At 34.6% G+C, this 21,658-nt stretch overlaps 1 protein-coding gene across 1 annotated transcript; it reads right to left on the bottom strand.

Annotated features, from left to right (window-relative positions):
- Positions 1-2,020: 2,020 nt before the first annotated feature.
- Positions 2,021-21,199, bottom strand: LOC125227316 (homeobox protein aristaless-like). The gene is made up of 5 exons (XM_048131600.1): positions 21,060-21,199; positions 6,966-7,168; positions 6,551-6,596; positions 2,655-2,848; positions 2,021-2,449 (listed from the first exon to the last, which is right to left on the bottom strand). The coding sequence occupies exons 2-5, from the start codon at positions 7,145-7,147 to the stop codon at positions 2,023-2,025; spliced, it is 849 nt and encodes a 282-aa protein (XP_047987557.1). The 5' UTR covers positions 7,148-7,168; positions 21,060-21,199; the 3' UTR covers positions 2,021-2,022.
- Between the last annotated feature and the right edge of the window lie 459 nt (positions 21,200-21,658).

Here is a 21,658-nt window from a genome sequence, read left to right on the forward strand (position 1 = left end):
TTCATATCCAATTTCTATTTATTCAGACTTGACCGTGACGTCACTCAATTCGGTTTCTTATAAATTCCATATTAGCAAGTCGTTCAAATTAGTTTTGACAGTTCTTAAAAAGAAGCTGATTTGACTAGGAGGCAAGTAGCCCATATCTCTCTATCGCTTCACCGCATTAGTGGAATAAAATTAAATACAGTTGTTTGTGTCCTTCGCTATGGAACGTTAACGATTTGGGTTCAGTTTCAGTATGCGTAGCCAAATGCACAAACGCTCACGAAACGCTCACGATAATAATTTCGTAGCTATCTATCTCTATCGTTCTTTGAGTATTGGCGCGACAGAGCTAGACTACATTTCGGTGGCGTTTTTGTGGCGTTTCGAGTCGCAGAAATGCCATTCGGCTACGAAGCCAGTTTAGGTGTGGATGATTGGCTATGGTTAGCAACCTGTCACTAACGTACCAATCTTGTACCTGTCACAATTTTGATTTCTTTTGCACAAGCATTTTCACTGCACTCAGACTTGAGAAGTTTCATGTGCTCTGCCTACCCCTTTTAATAATACAAGAGTGATTATTTCATGTGTGATACTTATATATACCTAATTTAGATAGGGCTCATTATATAGGATCATAACATAACCATCTTACGCCACTAAGGTCTAACTAGTTTCATCATAAATAAAAAAATAAGTGACGTACGATTCAAGGAATTAATCAACACTATTGTTGTTCTGTTAACAGTATTTCAGAAATTTATTAAGAATATGTATTCTTGTCTCTTAATTATAATACAGATCATAACTTATAGGCACCTTCCATATTCTCTTAGCTCTGCATGCACGTACGGCAAGTATATTACTATTTTACGACCATACAATGAGGCAGGGTAATTTGCTGAGTGTTCTGTCAGCCTCTCGTAATAAAACAAGGCACTTGTACTAAAATAACCTTTATTCATATTGCAACATTACTTTGTTTTTACATTTTATACGCGTATTAAATAACAACACTAGTTGGAAGGAATAAGTAAAGGACGGGGCACACTGGCGCGATTTGTCAACACACACGTCAACGATAACATTATTTTTTAACACTTAGTAAAATTTTTAATTGGACTCCTTTTGCAAAACCACATCACATTTGAATTCTATAACATTCACATCCAACGGTAATCAATGTGTCATATGACCAAAATTTAAATACAATAGGAGGGTCTAAATTTCAAATAAGAAAACTTACTTTGCTTGTGAATAGGTAAAGAAGGCAAGGCTTGGACTTATGTAAATACTTATGTGGAAAAGTGTACACGCAACTACAATGTTTCTGTATTTGCACAAATATACGAAGGACACCATTAAGGTAAGTGTCCACATACCCGCATTTTACGCATGGGACGCATCGCATTTAGTATAAAAAGTCAACCAAGTGCCTCTACCGATCTGCGCCTAACGCACCGCAATCTCAGCGTACGAAATGCCATGCGATGCGTACGATATGGACATGTGGACCTAGCTTTACAATATTCTCTCGAATTGCGTGGGTGTGCTCGGTCCTTAAATACACTTAGCTACTAACATTATCAAGTAAAATATTTATTGTACATCGCTAACACGACCAGTAGCTACAAGTTGATTTTATAAATATTAATTTTAAAATTTAATAAGCACTTAGGAGAGTAGGAATTAATTTATGTAGCGACTGGTCGTGGCAACATATTTAATTAAATATTACTATATCTACAATTTGTAGTTAACATTTTAAATATAATACCACTTCGTACCTAAAGTTTAATTATTTCAATACAATTTTCAATACGACTGCATTTTATTGACAAAACAATTATTTATTTAGAGAATGTTTCTACGTCTAAATCATGAACCAGAGTTTTAAAAAATGTTTTTACTGTACATGTCGTACATAGTTTTGAACTGTTTCGTTATCAGGAAATGAACACTGGTAAACAACCATTAAACCCTTTTACATTGTCACATGAGCTACTATTTCAACTCAAACCCCAACTGAAAATATCAACAAATCAAGTCAGCCCGCTGCCTCAAAAGCTCCAGCCTTAGTTCGTGTTCACGGGCCGCCAATCGCAACGCAGCGATACTCGAGCTCCTCACATCGTCCATCGCTTGCGGTATCGACTCGCTGCCGGGCGAGATCGGGGGTGAAACCGACGGGGCGGGGGAGGTAACTTCCACAGATAAACGCCCAGGAGACAATCTATTCTCTGGCGTTTTAGAAACATCTGACAATCGGCTCTGCTCTGACATTCGGCTGTGCTCGGAAAGTCGGGAATGTTCGGGCGAGAGTCGGGGCGGTTCGGGCGCGGTTAGGTTGGCGAAGATGGAGTGGAAGTGAGGAGAGGTCGCGTATAGAGGGGCACCGAATAGGGGCGGCCGGGATAGTGGGGGAAGGTATTGAGCGGCGAATAGGGGGGAGCTGGCGTACCTGTAGACAAAGAAAGATCCATTGCTAGTTACGTTTTATTAATAAAAGAAAACATCTCTGTCAGGCTTTTTGTACCTGTGTGATCATGACCCACAATAAGCCAGGTTGCCTGTTTTATTTCGAAGACAAAAATAATCATACGTCTTGTTGTTTTATACTAGCAAAAAAAATAAGGGGAAGGGTATAGTTTGTGACGTTTTCTTACCTAAAACTGGCCAGTGCGGTATCAAACGGCTTCCTAAGGCCGAAGCCAAGCTGGCTAAGCGGGTGCGGCGCCGGTGGCAGCGTGGCGGATGTCGGCAGCGGTTGCCCCCCGCCCAGGTACCCGCTGTACGGATGTGCGTGTGGCCCAACCTTCTCCTGCTTACGCCACTTCGCTCGCCGATTTTGGAACCATACCTGTTGACAAGAGAGACTTAGGTTAGTTCATTATAATATTTTGGAGTACCTAAATAGTTAACGGGGTGCGTGCTCAATCTTTGTTAAACGTCTTTGGCGTTGAAATGATTAATGACTGGTGATTTTGATGCATACGTACGTACGAGAGATATGTTAATTGTGTCTAAATATTGCGTATATCACTCATGATCATGATCTATAAGTAATTTTATAAATTTCATTGCATTATAAAATGTGTTGCTTATAAATATGTATAACATCTAAATATAAACCATACTTAGTAATTCAATAATGACATATTGGCCATCGTTCACAATGGTATAAGTCCGTAATCTTATTAATTACTAATAACTAGTAATAACTCCTACCAGGAACAACGTGCATAGAATGGCTACCAGGAAAATATACCACTGATCAATTAATTCTAAAGGCTGGTTTACTATAAACAGAATTGTTCCACACAAGTGTAAGGCTTCATACCAAGCTCGCCTCCCAAAAGTCCGGAATACCCAATGATTTCCGTGATGGGAAAGGCATTATTACAGCGGATATTTTAAACAAAGTCGACGGAGTGACAATTTATTTCATGTGGATTTGTTTGGATTTCAACAGCCTCAAGACAGACATTGTTTCACACGTAGTGGCTTCATACCTCCACAAGGAGATTAAAACCATGTACCTAAACCCTAAATGTTATTTTGAAAACCCTGGGTACTAGCCAACTCTCTTTATCGCTCTCTCGTCAGGGACAAATATATATTTTTAATTTTTTTTGGCATGTTGATACATTATGTAATACCTTAGAAGTCTCTCAACCCCTAAACCAAGACGCATTTTTATGTAGCTCCTGTCCTTATTATTCACCTATCTTTCATCCATCTAACATAAAATCCCTCACTAACTCGATTGACTTTTTACATGTAGCTATGCGTAGAGACGCAATTATATCGATTATGGTGCTCGATCATACCGATTATCGACCACAATAATTGATTAAATTTAATAAAAACTTGAGTTCAAGTTCCAATGAAACGATTTAGGCCTTATAAGGAACCTTATTGACTGGAGTATTCTAGACACAGAGTCTTGAACAACGCGGGTATGTTTTTGTAACTTTTTGATGCCATAATGTGAATAGAACTTACCTAATTTTGACTTGGATCAGTTTTTTTCTGATCGTGAAAAAAAGTGTCCAAAGAGTAAGTTATACTATTTAGACGCTTCTAGCTTTTCAACACATAAAAAAAAACAAAATCTACCTACTCGTAATTTGGTCGTCATTCCTTAGTACGTTCAATAATTTCTTACTTAGTCGAACAATCGTTTAACAAGCAGTAAAACTTGCCCAAGATTCCTTCTTTAATGAGTACAAATACTTTTCAATCACGGAGTTGATTTTAAATCTTAAATATTTCTGTTTGATTTGAAATATATTTAGCGCATTGCAAAGATTTGACTCGCAGCTAAATGTTATTACGTTATGTTAAATTCTTTCCCAAAATGTAGGTGGCTTTGGAAAAACTTTCTATTAAAACACTAGCTCAGCTATTTGGCAGAATAAGGGAAGGTTGTTCAGGCGCTTCTGACACTTTGGGATCATAATATTTACAAATTCGTTGTAAAATGGTACACACAATACATATACAAGTTATAAAATAAACTTAGTTTGCGAAAAACGTTAGTCGATATGCTTCTGGAATAACATCCCGGTGATTACACGATCGTTAGAGCAAGCGCAGCCGGGTCCGAGTCTTGTCTTATAAGGAATCTTGTACACCTGCATTTCGAAAATCAACTCGGTATCCAAAGCGTTAAGAGCGTCAAATAAAGGACTAAGGAATGATGTGACCATGGTTTCACCCGTACGTCTGTCATTCGAAAATCAACTTGATACTCAAAGCTATAAAAGCGTTGAATAAAGGACTGTAAGGAATGATGTGACCATACTTCAGACGGATATTAATCGGTTAATCGCCGCTGATTGGATGAGAGCGACATAGGTGATGGCTTCCATATTTGAATGAGGAACTTTAATTAGTAGCATTTGCTTTTTTGTGTCCAATCACGGAGTTTAATGGACTGGTGAGGACTTATTTGCTTGTGTCGCCAAAAATATTATGCCGTTTAATTTCACCACTTTGTCACTAACTTTCTCGGTCGTGAATTTGTGCGCGGTATGATGTAAGTTTTATTACAAAAAAGGTTTTAAGAAACTATTTATGTAAATACTTCAATAAACTTGGATTGGACATTGTCACTGAATGGAGCAAGCCTGTGAGAATTGGCGACGTTGGCAATATTGGCATACTTACTAGCAACGTTGAAGAAAAGCGAAAGAAAGAATAATTCCAAAAAAGATTCGTGTAACATGTTTTTAACCATGATGGGAGCTACACTTTATAAACGTCACACTTCAATAACACTTTCACATTTATTATCACCGTGGAAACCTGGTTGTAATGATGATCATCACATTGACATTTCCCCGTTCGCCGCCGGTGGCCAATCAACAGGTGTCGCCAGGAATGGGCCGCGTTTAACTCCACCTTTACGGAAAACTTACGAAATAAAGTAATTACGGACATGACATGTGACGAATGAACGCAGTTCCCATTTACTGTAATGAAAACATTAAATTTATGGACGAAATGCTGTTAAAAATTGCCTTTTTATAGCGCGTTATGTAATTTATGACTTTTTAAACGGCGCACAGCGCTTTTTGGAATTCGAAAATCGAAGAGGTCGGAGTTCGCGCAGCCTTTTTATTTTGTTTACGAAATACAAACATCGTTAATTTCTCATAATGCGACATATGCGAGACTTGTCCTCAAGATGTTTTTTTAATTACTAGAATCATGGTCTCTGTACATTTGAAAGTAGGTAACTCCAAAATCAAATATTAAGAATAAGAATAAGAATAATTTATTGAAAAAACCTTATTGCTAATGTTACATTTATGCGTTTACTTATAGTACGTGCAGTGTTACGTGCGCCCGAACTAGGAAAAGAATCCTGTATCTCGGGCAAAGAGATAATGAGATTTGTGTTATTTTATATTGTGCATTGTTTAATAACTACCATGTTTAGATTGATATCTATTTCTATTAAGTGTTATTTATTCATTATCGACAAATTATAAAACCGAAGTAGTGATGTAGTTAAATACGTACAAATATAGAGGTATGTATATGAACGTCAAAAACGCCAAAATATCACCAAATAGACTCCACAGGTGACAATATAAATAATTCATTCCCAAATACCATATAAACAGTCAAACTCAAAGTGAATTAAATAGCATTAATATGAATACAATAATAGGCGATGTGTAAACAGCATCCATAATGATATCGTGCCCGCCAGGCGCCGTGGGGTGTCCAGAGTGTGAGTTTTTACCCCACACTGGTGCACATAAAAAGATATGAGATCTTTTGTTGTCCAAAAGCCGACTAATCGACTGAAACTCAATGGTTGTGAGTTATGACAAACTAGGAGATCACCACTACTGCCGAACGTATTATTTGATTCCTTTAATAGTATTTTATACAACTGGCGTTTTTTTTCTACGACCATTGCACGCACTTGCTTTTTAATAGTTTTCTATAATAACTTTCGTGAAATTCGCACCGTTTCCTGTATTTTGACGCGTCGGCCTCCCCTCTGTTCCTGCACTCACATTATATGATATTTTTTAGGCCTTACCTGAATTCTGGCTTCAGTAAGACCGATTTTCAAAGCAAGTTCTTCCCTGTAACAAACAAAACGATATTAAGTTAATAAAATTTTATTGATCAAATATTTGAATATTTATTGACATGATATGGTAAAAACACAAATATTTTAAACTCAAAAGCCTCACGGGTTGTGAAGTGTTACTATTCATAATATTTTTTTATTGGTAGGTATTCTAAATACCTTTTATTCAATAACTATTTTTGTTCAATTTGTCGACAAAAAAACAAATTTTGTACATTACATGTACTTACCTACAAATTTTTAAATTTTCTATTTAAAAGGCTGCCGTCCGGATCCGGGACACTTACATAAGTTAACTGTGTCCGGCCACTCCAGCACTGAATAGTGTTGGATATAAAAATTAAAAACATTCCATATCTACCTAGTAAAAACGTCTGGATAATGCGTCCGTCCAAACGCCTTCTCCAGCTCATCAAGCTGATAGCTGGTGAACGTCGTCCGGTACCGGCGCTGCTTCCGGCGCGGCGCGTCATCGTCGTCCGGGCCCGAGCCGGATCCGGGCCGCTCCGGGTCCGGGAGCTCAGTGTGGTCAGATACGCCCATGGTGAAAATTTTTGTGGAATTCTGTAACAAAGAAAATTAAGTTTAGGATGTGTTTACACATATTTTAATCTTGTAAAATTTCCGTATAAAATTATAGACACGAATATTAATGCGGATGAAAATTATTTTAAACGAATTATTTGCATACTTTTAATCATTTCGTGTAAGTAGTCTAACATCGTACCTATCTGTTTATGTATTTTTAAAACTGGCAAATAGAACAGCGCAATCAAACACAATTTAAATATGTAGATTTAATATCGTATCATAATCACAGTGATCAGGTAGGTATATCCATGTTTCAACGGTTCAAAATTCCTTTACACAAGCAATTTCATAAAAAAACCAATCTTACTCAGCAATGAACATTAGCATATCATAGACAATTAGCAACAACAATACCAATGTACATAATTACAATGTTAATATAAATGTATTCGCAAACCCTTCACTCATACTTTTCTAACGACCTAACTGACAAACTTTAACAAACGACTTTCAAACAAGTTATCAACATCATAAGGATGATAATGGAATGAAAATGGGTGGTGTTTAAGCTGTTTTGGTGCGAGTGTGTTGGTAATTCTAGCAGTATCGACTTCCTCATCTTAATTGCAATATGCAAACTTCCGGCTTCTTCCACGCCCATACTTTGGTCTAGATTGCTAAGTCTTGACAGCTATAGATCATTAATACATGTTCGTTATACAAACATCCATAACTCATGATCGTATTACCAAAAGGTAGGCAGAGCACATGAACCTTCTCAAGTGTTAGCGACATTCTTAGCAAATAAGGGGGTGTTGAAAGAAACATTCTGATACTCGTGTTACCTATAGTGACGAGTTACTCCCATCGCCCTTAATACAGTCATGATCGTAATACATGAAACTACTCAAGTTTCAGTGCCACTGCAGATAGCAATTATATAAGGGGTTGAAAGAAAACGAAATTGTGATACTAAAGTTACAGGTTGCAAGTCCATCGCTCATATCAGAATTGAATACATATCAGCAGCTTTCTATATTATGACACCCTCGGCAGGAAAAGGGTGGGGAAATTTTTAACCCGTCACCAGTGTCACCACACGAGTCGGCTCATAATGTAGGTATTTAGAATTTATTGTTTTTGCAGATAAATTTGCCTATTTTGATTCTAATACCATTTTAAATGTTTATACGGTTGCGTAAACATACTTAATGCTTACAATAGTTACTAAAATGAATCCATATTAAATTTAATTGTGTTTGACTATACACGAGTTCCAAATTATTATTGACACGTGTATTGTAATATGAGACTTTTAAGTATCAAGGTAATCCAATAAATTATTCTATTAAAAAAATTTAAGCTATTTAAATTATCTGAAAAAAGTAATTAGTTTCAGTTAATTAGCGAGTACCAAATTAATTAAGATGGCTGGTTCCGTTAATCGATCCGTACTTGTTTTGTATTATTTTTAGTTTTAAGAAGAGCAGTTATTTAATTATTATACGCTTGAGTTTTTAATTTTACCAATTATTCCTAAATATAAATATATATGTCAACATCACTTCCTTGTACAACTCATCTACATTGCGATATAGCGAGGAATTAAGGCCAGTTTCATTAGGACAATGCTTAAAGGGGCTAATTTGAGATTTTAATGAGTTGACCATGACGTCACTCGACACGATTTCATATTATTTCCATATTAGCAATCCTTCAAATTCGTTTTTGAAAAGAAGCTTTGACTAGAAGTAAATTAGCCTAACCTAATTACGTTGTAATTCGCCAGTTCCATACTGAGTTCTGTTTTGTATCAACTTGTCTCTCTTATGTTTACTTAAAACCACTTATTCTGGGTAATTCCTTCTAATCCTCAATAAAATGTACCCGATCAAAATATAGTGATAGGTCATTAACATAGCTGAAAGAAAGTACGGCAGCTGCCCGACAGGTGGCGACTCGGTTCGCCGCCCGCGCCGGATTAGCGAACACAACTCATTTTATTGGAAATTGGTAGCTGTTCAGAGTTTATCTGTTACGGTAGATAATTCTAATTAGATTTTTATTCGATATGGTGAATGGAGATTGGTCTAATGTTCAAAATTGGTTGAAGTTACTTTAAATCGGAAGTAGGATTATTATTTTATCGGACTGATTTTGAACTACTAACTATTCAATTGAACAATCTAATAAGTAACACTAAAAGTTACTTATCCCGAATTGATACTTTGAGCAAAGTATAAAATACGTACCTACTTAATATTTAATACATTTCTGGTTTTAACATTCTCATTTCAAGTCATCAAGATTACTTTATATAAGTAACACTTATTTTAAAGAAATTAGTTGACCCTTAGCTTAAAGGTTTATGTCCTTAGAGGCTTTTGGAGAAGTATTTCTATCCGGATTAGTGTAATTAATTTTAATGGGCTTTCTCTTATTAAATCTGAAGCCTGAATAATTGGGTTAGCTTAAACTTCCTAAAAGATTTAAATGAAGTTTATCTCCTTTATAAGTCGATCTTCTTTAATATAAAATAAAATAATACCTAGCCAAAATAAGTTAAAGAAGGAAAATGGTATAAAATATTGTATGTAACACACGGGGTTGATTGTTTAAAAAAAAAAAATAAATCTTCTAGTTACAAAATTTTAAGAGTAGGAGCGAGTCACAAATTCTCCATGAGCAATTTTTATTTGTTTTTTTATTGGGGAATTTACAAGTCAATTATTAAATTACTAACTTATATAATTGATGTCAAGATTTACTCAAAACTAATTGTTACTCGTGACGAAGTATCGTGATTGGCGAAAAACTGTAAATTAAATAAAGCAGTGCCAATGTCACGGCCCAGTGCAGATGCGGCTCTACCGAGGCTTTTGATCGCATAATTAAACGCTTACTGGGCCCCATTTAATAAACATTACAATTCAACAATTTTGTAAAAAAGTGACATATTTGTAAAGTTTTGCTACAAGTGCTGTTTAATAAAACCTACAAATAAGTAAGAAACCTACAATTAGAAAATGTACAATTGTAACCATTGTAAAAGCCGTTTAATAAACATTTAAATATGTAAAAAACGCCTGTAGTTTACAATTACAACATTGTACTCACAAATTTGTAATGGTAACTTACAATTTACATAAAATGTAAATTTTCAACAAGTTCTCTATCATTTGGTTTACCGTTTAACTGTTTAATATTAAGTATGGAAATCAACAAAAACATTAAAATTTAATCTCTCATTTACGTAAATAAGGATATTTTGTTTGGTGAAAAATTAATCGCACGAGATTAAAATAAAGAAGTGGATAGAGATTGCCGAGCAACTGAAATCCTTGAATATGTATAAAAAAAGGCTAGAATACTCCATATGCATCTGCTACCACATGATATTGAGAGCCACAGCTCATCCAGTGCAACGCACACAAAATCTGTTCAGTGTGTGAAAGAGCTGCATTTCTATTAGTCTCACTTTGAAGATAACCCCCTATTTGGCCTATTGCCCTATTCTTAAAAGTAAATATTCGACGGTAGTTATGCTCACCCGGAATTTTTCATTGAACGTAAAATCCGTTACATCCAAAGTAAAATGTATCCTTTTACGAAAAAATCGTCGATATTCATAATCGTCCCATTACTGTCACTACTAGTTGTTAGAACCATATTTTTTGATTATGCAGATCGTAAAGCACACTTCAAATCGAGTTTTGACACAGCATTAATCTCCTGTCAGAATTGTACTACAATCTACATAATATGTAAACTTGTAATTACAATTATGTGTTCAATAAAGCACATTTCCTTACAAAATTGTTAAAAATCACCTGTCAAGTGAAAATGTTTATTGAACAGAAATATGTAAAATTGTAGCTAAACTCCTACAATTATGTAAATTTTCCACTATGACAAATTTGTAACTTGTAATTTTTATTGAACAGAAACTTGTAGAATTGTAAATTGTCGGTACAATTTACAATTTACAGGTCAACTATTTTCGTTATATGATGATGATTTTATCCTGTTGTCCCTCATCAGGGGCATAGGGCTCTCAGGAAGGATTTCCACTGTTCCCGGTCCGACGCGGCCTCCTCCAGGCGCGCCCAGCCGAGGCCCACTGAGCCAGCCTCCTTTTCCACCGTGCGCCTCCAGGTAGTCCGCGGGCGACCTCTCGTTATATAGCTTCGCAAAATAATTATGTTCGATTCGTACTAAATACACGTCAAAAATTTGCTCTAGATAATCGTATCTTACTATTACTATGTTAGAGTTAAAACTGTCATTTTTGGTTGAAGAAAAGCTTTTTGAATTACTTTTGCATAGATCATTTTTAATAAGGTAGTGAGCAGGGATCCTGTACTAAACAGGGAACCTTAAAGGGGACAGAGCAATCACATTTTTGTCATACTAAATTGAACCTGCTCATTGAGCTAGGAAGGCGTTCGTATCAGAATAATTTATAATTAAATTACTTACGAAGCTTGATGTACTTAAAATATTGACATGTAATTATCTATATCTATCGCAAATAAAGATTATATTTTAAGGTTCTATATAGATACCGACTACAACCCAATTGCTACTTGTATGGGAGCCGACGATGCAGTTGGTGTGCATTTTTTTAGTCAATTTATTTAATTAACTTTATATTGTAAACCTTTCTTGCAAAATGTACATACATTTAGATACGAGTACCTACATCTCCGATTCATTATAATTGCTAAGGTAAATTAGAGTTAAATCAAAACTAATCGCTGAAATATATCTTAATTTTCAAAACCATTGGTCCTTTAAATTTCACTACTGAGTACATACGAAAACAGCACATTCTCGGATAGGTAACCCTTTTCTTTCACTAATCAACCCGAGTAACACAAACCTCCGCTAAGCGTCAGCACTACTAGACGCTGTGATTTCGAGCATGTAATCGCAACACTTTTTACGCTAACTGTACCGAGTTCATTGACCTGTGCTTTTTGTGCCGTTCGCGGCTTCCGCAGGAAACTTGCTGAAGGAAATTTAAGTGAAAACTCTTGCGCAAGCGGCGACATCAAAGGGAAAAGTCTTGGGCGTATTTCCTGATACTTTACTCATTCATTTACTGTGTAACTGGGTAAGCGAAATACATATATGCATTTTTTTATTATTAAGTTTATCTGAGTTACACCGGACCGACTTACAACATGATAGTACCTAAGTACAGTGAACTACAAATGTGACAAAAATGTAAATAGTTCATAAAATCGGCTAAACAATTATTTTTCGTTTTTTTTGGCGTTTTGAATTTTGATTTTATCTTTTATATCTGTAAACTATAATTTCGTAATTATTTACGGGATTATTTTAAACAATCTTACATATTTTCAATGTACCTAAGTATAAAAATGGAGCTAGGTATTTCAGAATATACATAAGATAGAAATTATTCAGTGCCAAAATATAACGCCATGGCTTGCGTGGGCGACGGTCGCGCGATGGTCGCGCGACGGCGATGCGACGCATACGAAATCAAACCTTATCGATATGGAAGTAGACGATGCGATGAGACGCGCGACCGTCGCCCACGCAAGACACGGCGTAAGACGTCTCAAAAAGAACCTTACATTTTTGCGATAAAAAAAAACAATATAAAAATATCACGAATAGAATGATTTAAGTAGATATCAAATCAGTAACATTTTTTACATACAATTTAAAACGCAAACCGAAACGCAAACAATCTCTACCGTCACGATCCTGTCAACATCTATTTGCAACCCGGGCCGTAAAGGCCCACATTGTTATTCCGCGCGATAGCATCGGGAACAGTAGATTAACACTCGTTAATGGACGGGACAAAAAAGTAATCCTTCCAGGCGCCGGCCCAGAATATGGGATAGATGGAATAGTTTTGAACTAATAAATTGTTTGCACTAACAATATAGCTGTATTTTTGTAGCAACAATAAATATAAAAACCGGCCAAGAGCGTGTCGGGCCACGCTCAGTGTAGGGTTCCGTAGTTTTCCGTATTTTTCTCAAAAACTACTGAACCTATCAAGTTCAAAACAATTTTCCTAGAAAGTCTTTATAAAGTTCTACTCTTGTGATTTTTTTCATGTTTTTTAAACATATGGTTCAAAAGTTAAAGGGGGGACGCACTTTTTTTTCCTTTAGGAGCGATTATTTCCGAAAATATTAATATTATCAAAAAACGATGTTAGCAAACCCTAATTCATTTTTAAATACCTATCCAACAATATATAACACGTTAGGGTTGGAATGAAAAAAAAATTCAGCCCCCACTTTACATGTAGGAGGAGTACCCTAATAAAACATTTTTTTCCATTTTTTATTTTTGTACTTTGTCGGCGTGATTCATATACATATTGGTACCAAATTTCAGCTTTCTAGTGCTAACGGTTATTGAGATTATCCGCGGACGGACGGACGGACGGACGGACGGACGGACGGACGGACAGACAGACATGGCGAAACTATAAGGGTTCCTAGTTGACTACGGAACCCTAAAAAAATACCGTTCAACGTTTTATTTAAAAAATGCAAAAATAGTATTTATTAGCAATATTAGGAAATTTCTTATTAAGTAGGTATATTAAATTGCTTTAACTAACAAATTATTAGAACAAGATGCTCTATCATTTATTTGATATACTTTTTTAACATTTAGGCAATGAAGTAGGTATATTTAGTTTTTTTTACAATATTATACAATAAATATTTATTTACATATGTTCATGTAAATAAATATTTATTGTGTTTTTTTTAATGAAGAATAGTAATATCAATATTTTCAAAATTAATTGGTTTAATACTAGGGGTGATTTGAATGCTCATTTCAATAAGTTTTGTCAATGATTTCAGGTATAATCACTATTTTTAACACATGAAAGCCGTAATCATTGTAGTTTATGGCTATTTTAGTGATTAATGTACTTAAAATTAAAAAAAATACAAAATTTTTAAAAAATATTAAAAATGTGATTTTTTTTTTAACATTATCCTATTTTGTTCTTTCTACACAATATATATCTAAAAGCAATAAATATCAATAAAAAGCCACATTTATACAGTTTATAAAAATATATAGTTTGTTATATAAATATATTACGAAACGCGAGATAAAAAATAATGAAAATGAAAATTTTAATGTACATCTTACGTTGCATTATTCGATGAGGTGAGGTAAAGGTACTACCCGCTATTCAGTGGAGTTCGTCTAGTAATACAGAAATATACTTATTCTAATAACGTTTACACATGTAGGTATATCACGACCCAGTACAGAAAATTGTAAAAGTCCTATAATATAGTTTATTTTGATTGTAAAATAAAATTGCATGTGACTTATATTGCAAAAAAATGTCTTAATCACGTTCTCCTCTCCTAAAGCAGTTCTGCATGCATAGGCTTGAAGATTTTTTAGTTTACTAGCAGAATTTAGTTACTTCCTTTGGGCCCCCTTAAATCGGTTTTACCCATCCATAAAAGATAAAATAAAAATCGTCATATTCTTCCTTTCAGTATCAATGATAGTTAGTTATTGCGCAATAGTGCCATAAAAAATAAACTAGATTCGTATTAGCATTAAACATTAATGATTTTTGAACTAAGACATTGCTTTTGTACAAAGGAGAACCTCAAAAAATGGTCTTACTAGACGAAAACATGTGTATCGGGGCTAGTACTCAAGGCTCTCAAAAAGTGTAGCTATTTTGAGTTATTCAAATAAAACAACATGAATAGTCTGAATTTAATTATGTATATATCACAACATCCACTGCATAAGCACATCAGCTCCGAATATTTAATTTAAAAAGTATTTTTTTACGGTTGCACCTTACGCGGCACTGTTTTTTATTACACCTGCATCCGACAATTTCGAGGAATGTTTCTGCAGCAACAGGCAACGTTGCGGGCAAGTAGGCTCCCAAATCCCAATTGTTACAGACTTTCGTCCAGCCACAAGTAGAAAATAATGGCAAATTTTGAATTGGGTTTAGTTGACCCCATACATGGACACCTTGATATACCTATAACCCTTACAAAAATGGTGCAAGGCAGCTTTTGTCGGTGAAATGCTGTTAATTTGGCGGTCTTTTTTGGTTAATAACTATTTTCGGCACTCGTTAACCAAAGTACAGGACGCAGATCTGGAATAATAAATATGTCAAGTAAGAATTATCCATAAATTATGCAAATCATATAGATAACTACTATTTCACAAGATGTATGTATTAGGATCAGATGTATATATCTGACCTATCATATCAATCGATCATTTCATGTAATATAAATAGTTAAATTCAGACTATATAGGAGTATGTTGTTTAATTTGAAGTACTCTAAATAACTACACTTTTTGAGAGCTTTGAGTACCTTTACCTCACCTCATCGAATCATACAAGCTGACCCGTACCGTACATCAAGATCGCCCTGCCACTTAACTTTCATTATTTTTTATCTCGCGTTTCGTAATATATTTATATAACAAACTATATATTTTTATAAACTGTATAAATGTGGCTTTTTATTGATATTTATTGCTTTTAGATATATATTGTGTAGAAAGAACAAAATAGGATAATGTTAAAAAAAATTATCACATTTTTAATATTTTTTAAAATTTTTGTATTTTTTTTTATTTTAAGTACATTAATCACTAAAATAGCCATAAACTACAATGATTACGGCTTTCGTGTGTTAAAAATAGTGATTATACCTGAAATCATTGACAAAACTTATTGAAATGAGCATTCAAATCACCTATCGGGCGATGTAAATTATTTTTTATCACTCATCCTATAATATATTTCTATAACAAATTATACATTTTCTAAAACTAGATAAATGTAGCTATTAAATAATATTTTTTATTTAGAAAAAACCATTACAGTTTTCATAAAATGTGCAATAATATGTATAAAAAAAAATCTCGTTTTCAGATTTTCCCATTTTATTTTGTATTTTTGTTCTGAAATACATTTTTTTTGTTCCAAAAACGAATTCCTCGTCCTTCATTTATCCGAGAATGATATATTGCATGCCCTATTTTGTATAGTTTTAGAGAAATATGGTTTCAAAGGAAGCGCGGAGGCGCCAGCCTTCCCCCCCTCCTCCCTCCTAAATTAAGGGGGGCTCTCGATGCCTCCCGATCTTTATTTACTCAGGGCCACCCAATGAACAACTGTGCCAAGTCTCAGTGCTTAATCATAAAATGCAGGGTTCCCATACAAGACATAGCAATAGCGTCCCCAGTATAGGCCCGAAGGCGCGTCCTGAATCGGTACAGGCTTGCCAGGACGGAGGTTGTTAGCACACCCAGCATACGCCTCTGACCGGCGGCTTGTATCGTGCCGGTACGCGCATTTGAGCAAGCTCGAGGAGCCTCCCGTCCCTCCCTCTCTGTTAGGACCAGCGCCTCTGCGTCCTTGCAGCAGTAACTGCTGGCTGGTGTAGTCACAGTACAGTACAGTAGTCAGATTAAAGGCCGGTTGCAACAAACCGTCTCTCACCGTTAAAGCGTTCGTTAAATTTTATTGTATGAGATGTTCCATAGACATCTGCTGCGTGCGATGATGTGTCTGTCAAATGTGGTTGATGCAACTGGCCCTAAATCTTATAATGCTTTGTTTTTCACCTCCTTCTTTTTTATACGTTTTCTCTCGTACCTTTAAAGTATAAAATTACGTATATTTTTTTTTAAATATTGCAAATGCAGAGACATATATTAAATTTTAATTGAATGACCCCGTAAAGATGCCCTATACATTGAAACACCTGTACTAGCACCCCTCACACACTTATAAGTTATTACCATCTTATAGAGGGATACCTAACCTTCTATTTATTATACGGAATTAATTAATCGTAATTCAAGTATTCGCATCAAATTAATCGATTAATTTCAATTAACAGTCGCAAAAGGAGCGCTTCCATATTAACACATTTCCAATTTCAATTTAGCGTTGAGTAATTTTAATTACTTTTTATTTTAATTTGAAGGTAGCTGGTTAATTTGTTTTTTCCGTACTATGCCTCCAAATGGTACGATAAGTCATAAGGTAATAACATGATAGATGTAAATAATGATCTTGGTAATAGATAAAGAAACTGGTTATTTTCCTGTGAGGTACTATCCGTCTTCGTGCCTAAACATAGAAGATAGATACGTACCTACCTAATAATACATCTATGTATTTGATATGTACCTACTTACTTTACAAATAACTTTTTTACTGTAGTAGCGTAAACTTTTTTTTTGCATTGTACAAAACAAACAGAAAATTTACAAATATCAAGAGGTCTAACTTATACCTTTGAGGAATCACTTCCAGATCCCTTCTCTTCCAGAAATTTTTAAAATAAGTTTAATAAACTTTAGGTCGGTAACCATTAAACTTTTGAAAAGTTGTTTTAGATAAGTAACCAGTTTTTATTAATAGTAAACCATGCAAGCCAGTAGTACCTAAACTGGACGCTAAAGAGGTAAACAGACGGACAGAGTTACAATAGTATCTATAAAACATATTAGTAGATTATTAAATTTTAATCGTTTCTCTTATTTTTATCAAGCAGAAACTGATCTGAATTGGCTTAGAAAAAATTTAAAAAGAGGAAAAATTACTGTCTTGAGTTAGACTAGCTCACTTACTAGGGTTACTATTTCAATATAGGATTAACACCAAACGAAAGTGCAACCAGAAAGCAAACCAACCAAATAAACCGTAGCTACCAACAATTACCCATTATCCACTCCTTAAACACGCCCGGGTATCTCCGGTTTGCACTCGGTTTATCTGAGAATTCGAGGATTAGTTTTTGTCAGGCTGCTTAAGTGTTAATGGGTCGGATTAGGCTCCTTGGTGATAAGTGAGTCACTGTGACTGATGGCTCCTGCATGATAACCTTGACGTTTCCTTAGCCTAGTGTTTTAGGGTGGATAAAATTTGAAAGGTCTAATTTTTTATTTATTTGATACTGATGCGTGGTTTGTCTTTGTAAGATAGGTATAAAAATAGTGACGAAAACAAATTAAATGTATGTATGTATGTATGTATGTATGTATTATGTGTGTTTTAGACTCATAAATGAGGTAATTGGTTAACGTAACGTAAAAAAGGGTATAAAGACAAGGAAATACTTATTGTAAAAAATCATGGTATAAAAAAGAAAGATATTGTAATCAATGTTGATGGATCAGAAAAATTAACTACTGGTTCGATAATGTCTGTTGATCATCGTATAATAAAGATAAAAACTGGTTTTAAAGTGTTGTAAAATATCAGATCAACCTCTGGGCTTACGCTTACTCTAGGCATATCAATATCACGCCAAATTTAGATGGAATAGACAAAGTGAGGAATAAACTTCTTTACAATGATCTTCTTTTGTAACAGCGAATGAGCAAATTACATGTAGAATTTAATTGTAATATCTAACATCTAAAAAACATTAGTAGGAAAACATCCTCCGCTTCAAACAATGTATTGTTATCAACTTTAATTGTGCAGTCATCACACCAATCAAAACTATTATTTGAATATGACGTAATCACGATCGAGATAGAGCGATGTAAATCGACTTTCCTATTACCAAGTAGCGGCGAGTAGCGTGTAATGAGAAACCAGAATGTTAATTAAGATCTAATTAACTCTAATACAATCAACAATGCTGCGCGCGTTCCGGAGGCATCCGCAAGTCATTGCCAGGGTCTTCACATAACCAGGCTCCATAGAACTCTTATACCCCAAGAAATGCTCCAAGTTACACGCAGCGGGGAGACTCCAAGAGGTCTACCAAACTGGTAATGATAATCAAATTGAGTGCGGCCAACCCTTTAGTAAAAAATCGGTTAAAATCACTCGTTCCAAGGCCTTTTGTGATGTGAGAACTCAATCTAGCCAACACTAGCATTGTACATGGAATCATTTCAAAGGGTAATAAAGATTATATCAAACTTTTTTTCAAGCAATTATAAACGGTATCGGTTAGGAAAAGGCTTAAGTGCGGAGAAGCAAAAGATGAATCTAACGATATTCGAAACTTGTAATTCTGATTTACTTGATAAAAATTACAGAACAAAATTTGCATTGTACAATTGTCTTACAAAAAGAATGATTTAGATCAGTTTGGTTTCCGTTTTAGATATATAGGAGCAATAGTGAAATCAAAGAACTGGAATAAGTTATGATAGTTATAAACATGACCACTAAAAAAAGTACTATTATTAAAACATACTTCTTTTAAAGTTATAATATTGTTTTCATTTCTACTGAGAAAGGTTAGTAAAATTTCATACAGACACAAGAAAGTTAATTCAACGGAGTAATTTGGTTTTGGCGCCGGCGCCGTCGCCGCCGGCGCATATATCATCTTAAATAATCAATCCTTTACTCTTTGCTTTGTATCGCTCTCTTACCCAAACATAATTTAGTACGCATTCAAGCCTTTTATTGTATTGTGAATTTTGATTAGTTTTCATCGGACACCATTTTAACCAACAACCACATTAATGTCACGCATCTTGTTCGGACAAATTTATGATACCTTTTACAGCGCAATAAATATAATAAAATAAAATCAAAGTCAAAAACTCTAACCCACTCGGACGTTATTAAATGGCAATAAAAACAATAAAATAAATATGCTATTGTTGTCGATACGTATACGCTTCATTTTTATAGATCCCGAAATATGGAACTAACATCCCAAACTGGCCACGATACTGCCCATAAACAAAATTAACAACATAGGGCCCCCCGCTGCTTTCAATTTTGAATCTGACATCGGCCTTAATTCAATAAAGCAATAAAATTCACCTAATTATGCAAATGCTTTTAAAATATCAGGTATTATGCCTTTTTTGACTCCGAATATACTCCAGCCGTGAAATAAGGTTATCGAGGACTTTGATTAATGGAAGCGGGTCTGATCAAAATAATAACGTTATTATTTTTGTATTTTAATTATTGAACGTAATTAGCGACCTGACAGGAGGCGTGAGTTGTTTAAAGCTTTTGAATAAATTAGGATTTTAGTGTTTTTCTTTGTGATAGGTGATTATTTTTAATTAAAAAAATATTTTTGATTAAAAAAATTGGCTGAACAAATTAAATTAAGGCAATCCAAAAATCCCTGAACTTTCCAAATGACTTATTGACATCCTTTTTTAGTACAGAATTATTCACATACGTTTGTTTAGACATTTAATAAATTTTATTATTCCATATGCACATCAATAGTTTATTAAATAGTGAACTTAGGTAATGTAGACTAAATTGACGATCGATTAAATTCATATAATTATTAGGTATAAATAAATTGGCATTAAGAACATCTTTGTGTTGTATGTACTTACTTAAATATGTACTATACTCAAAATTTTATAGTGAATAAAAATATGTTTATGCATATTATTTTTTGTATTATTTTAATTAATCAAATTAAAAAGTTTTAGTGATTTGAAACGTGAAACATCTTTGAATCTACCTACTATGTTATGTTGACATTTTATACTAACTACTTATTGTTACAGAAAAATATTGGCATGCTCTTAAAAGTAGGTGAAAATCTAAATGCTTAATTTTTTTATTGATATCTAATATCTTTAATGATACCTAAAATAGAACACTAACAATAAAAAAGCAGTAAGTATGTAAAAGTGTAAATTGATACATAATATAATAAGGATGTTTTTTTAAAGAAATAGTTCTAGTTTTTATGTAAAAATTAAAAACAACATTTTGTTATAACAGCCCGCTTTCTAATACCCACCCGAACTGACATTTAAATAACTGTAATATATATAATTAAATAAAAATACAACTATTACTACACTATAAATATACAGCTTGGCCCTTCATAATTATTATACTCGCACATAAAACCACAAATATGTAAGAAGAAAAAAATATCCATACCTCTCACTTCACACCGTAGGTAACACAAAAAGTCCTTAAGCACGCGACAACAGATAGTCAACACGTATAAATCGCCGTCGATGAGCCACAATTTACTTGATACCCTCACAGCAATAAACTATAACACTCCGACGCGTCCGATCGACTGCGAGAGAATAACGCGGGCTGGTCGCCTACGCAGCCCGTAAAAACACGAGCAAGAGTAGCGGGCCCGGGCCACTCCCCTGCGGCACACCCGGCCAATCACGGCCCGCCAATATGACACGCCGCTGCGAGGGTGGGCCCGAATCACTGATACCGGTCCCCACTTTGATACTACTAATTGACTTTATCAACAAACCGACTTTACTGGCCCGAGTCACGATATATGCGTTTGTCCGCAGTGTCAAAAGCTCAACTCTGGCCCACTAGCGATGTAATTAAGTATGCCGAGTTAATGGGTGATTTGAACGGAAGATTATTCAGACGTCTTCAATATGCTCTAGGAGAATATTATGGTTACTGATTAATAGCCATTTATTTGTTCTAACTGACGGTGTAAATTAAAACTGCATTATTGATGATGGTTTCTGAGAGAGATAATTTCTATGAATTGTTGA

The sequence above is a fragment of the Leguminivora glycinivorella genome, chromosome 6, assembly GCF_023078275.1.
Source record: "Leguminivora glycinivorella isolate SPB_JAAS2020 chromosome 6, LegGlyc_1.1, whole genome shotgun sequence".
Lineage (NCBI taxonomy): Eukaryota > Metazoa > Arthropoda > Insecta > Lepidoptera > Tortricidae > Leguminivora > Leguminivora glycinivorella.

Bases quoted from the DNA above. Each gene is read 5' to 3' on its own strand.
- LOC125227316 (XM_048131600.1), bottom strand. From the start codon at position 7,147: ATGGGCGTATCTGACCACACTGAGCTCCCGGACCCGGAGCGGCCCGGA. The intron at 6,597-6,965 runs GTAGATATGGAA...TGTTTGTTACAG, and splicing joins TATCCAGACGTTTTTACTAG to GGAAGAACTTGCTTTGAAAA. The intron at 2,849-6,550 runs GTAAGGCCTAAA...TCTTGTCAACAG, and splicing joins TTACTGAAGCCAGAATTCAG to GTATGGTTCCAAAATCGGCG.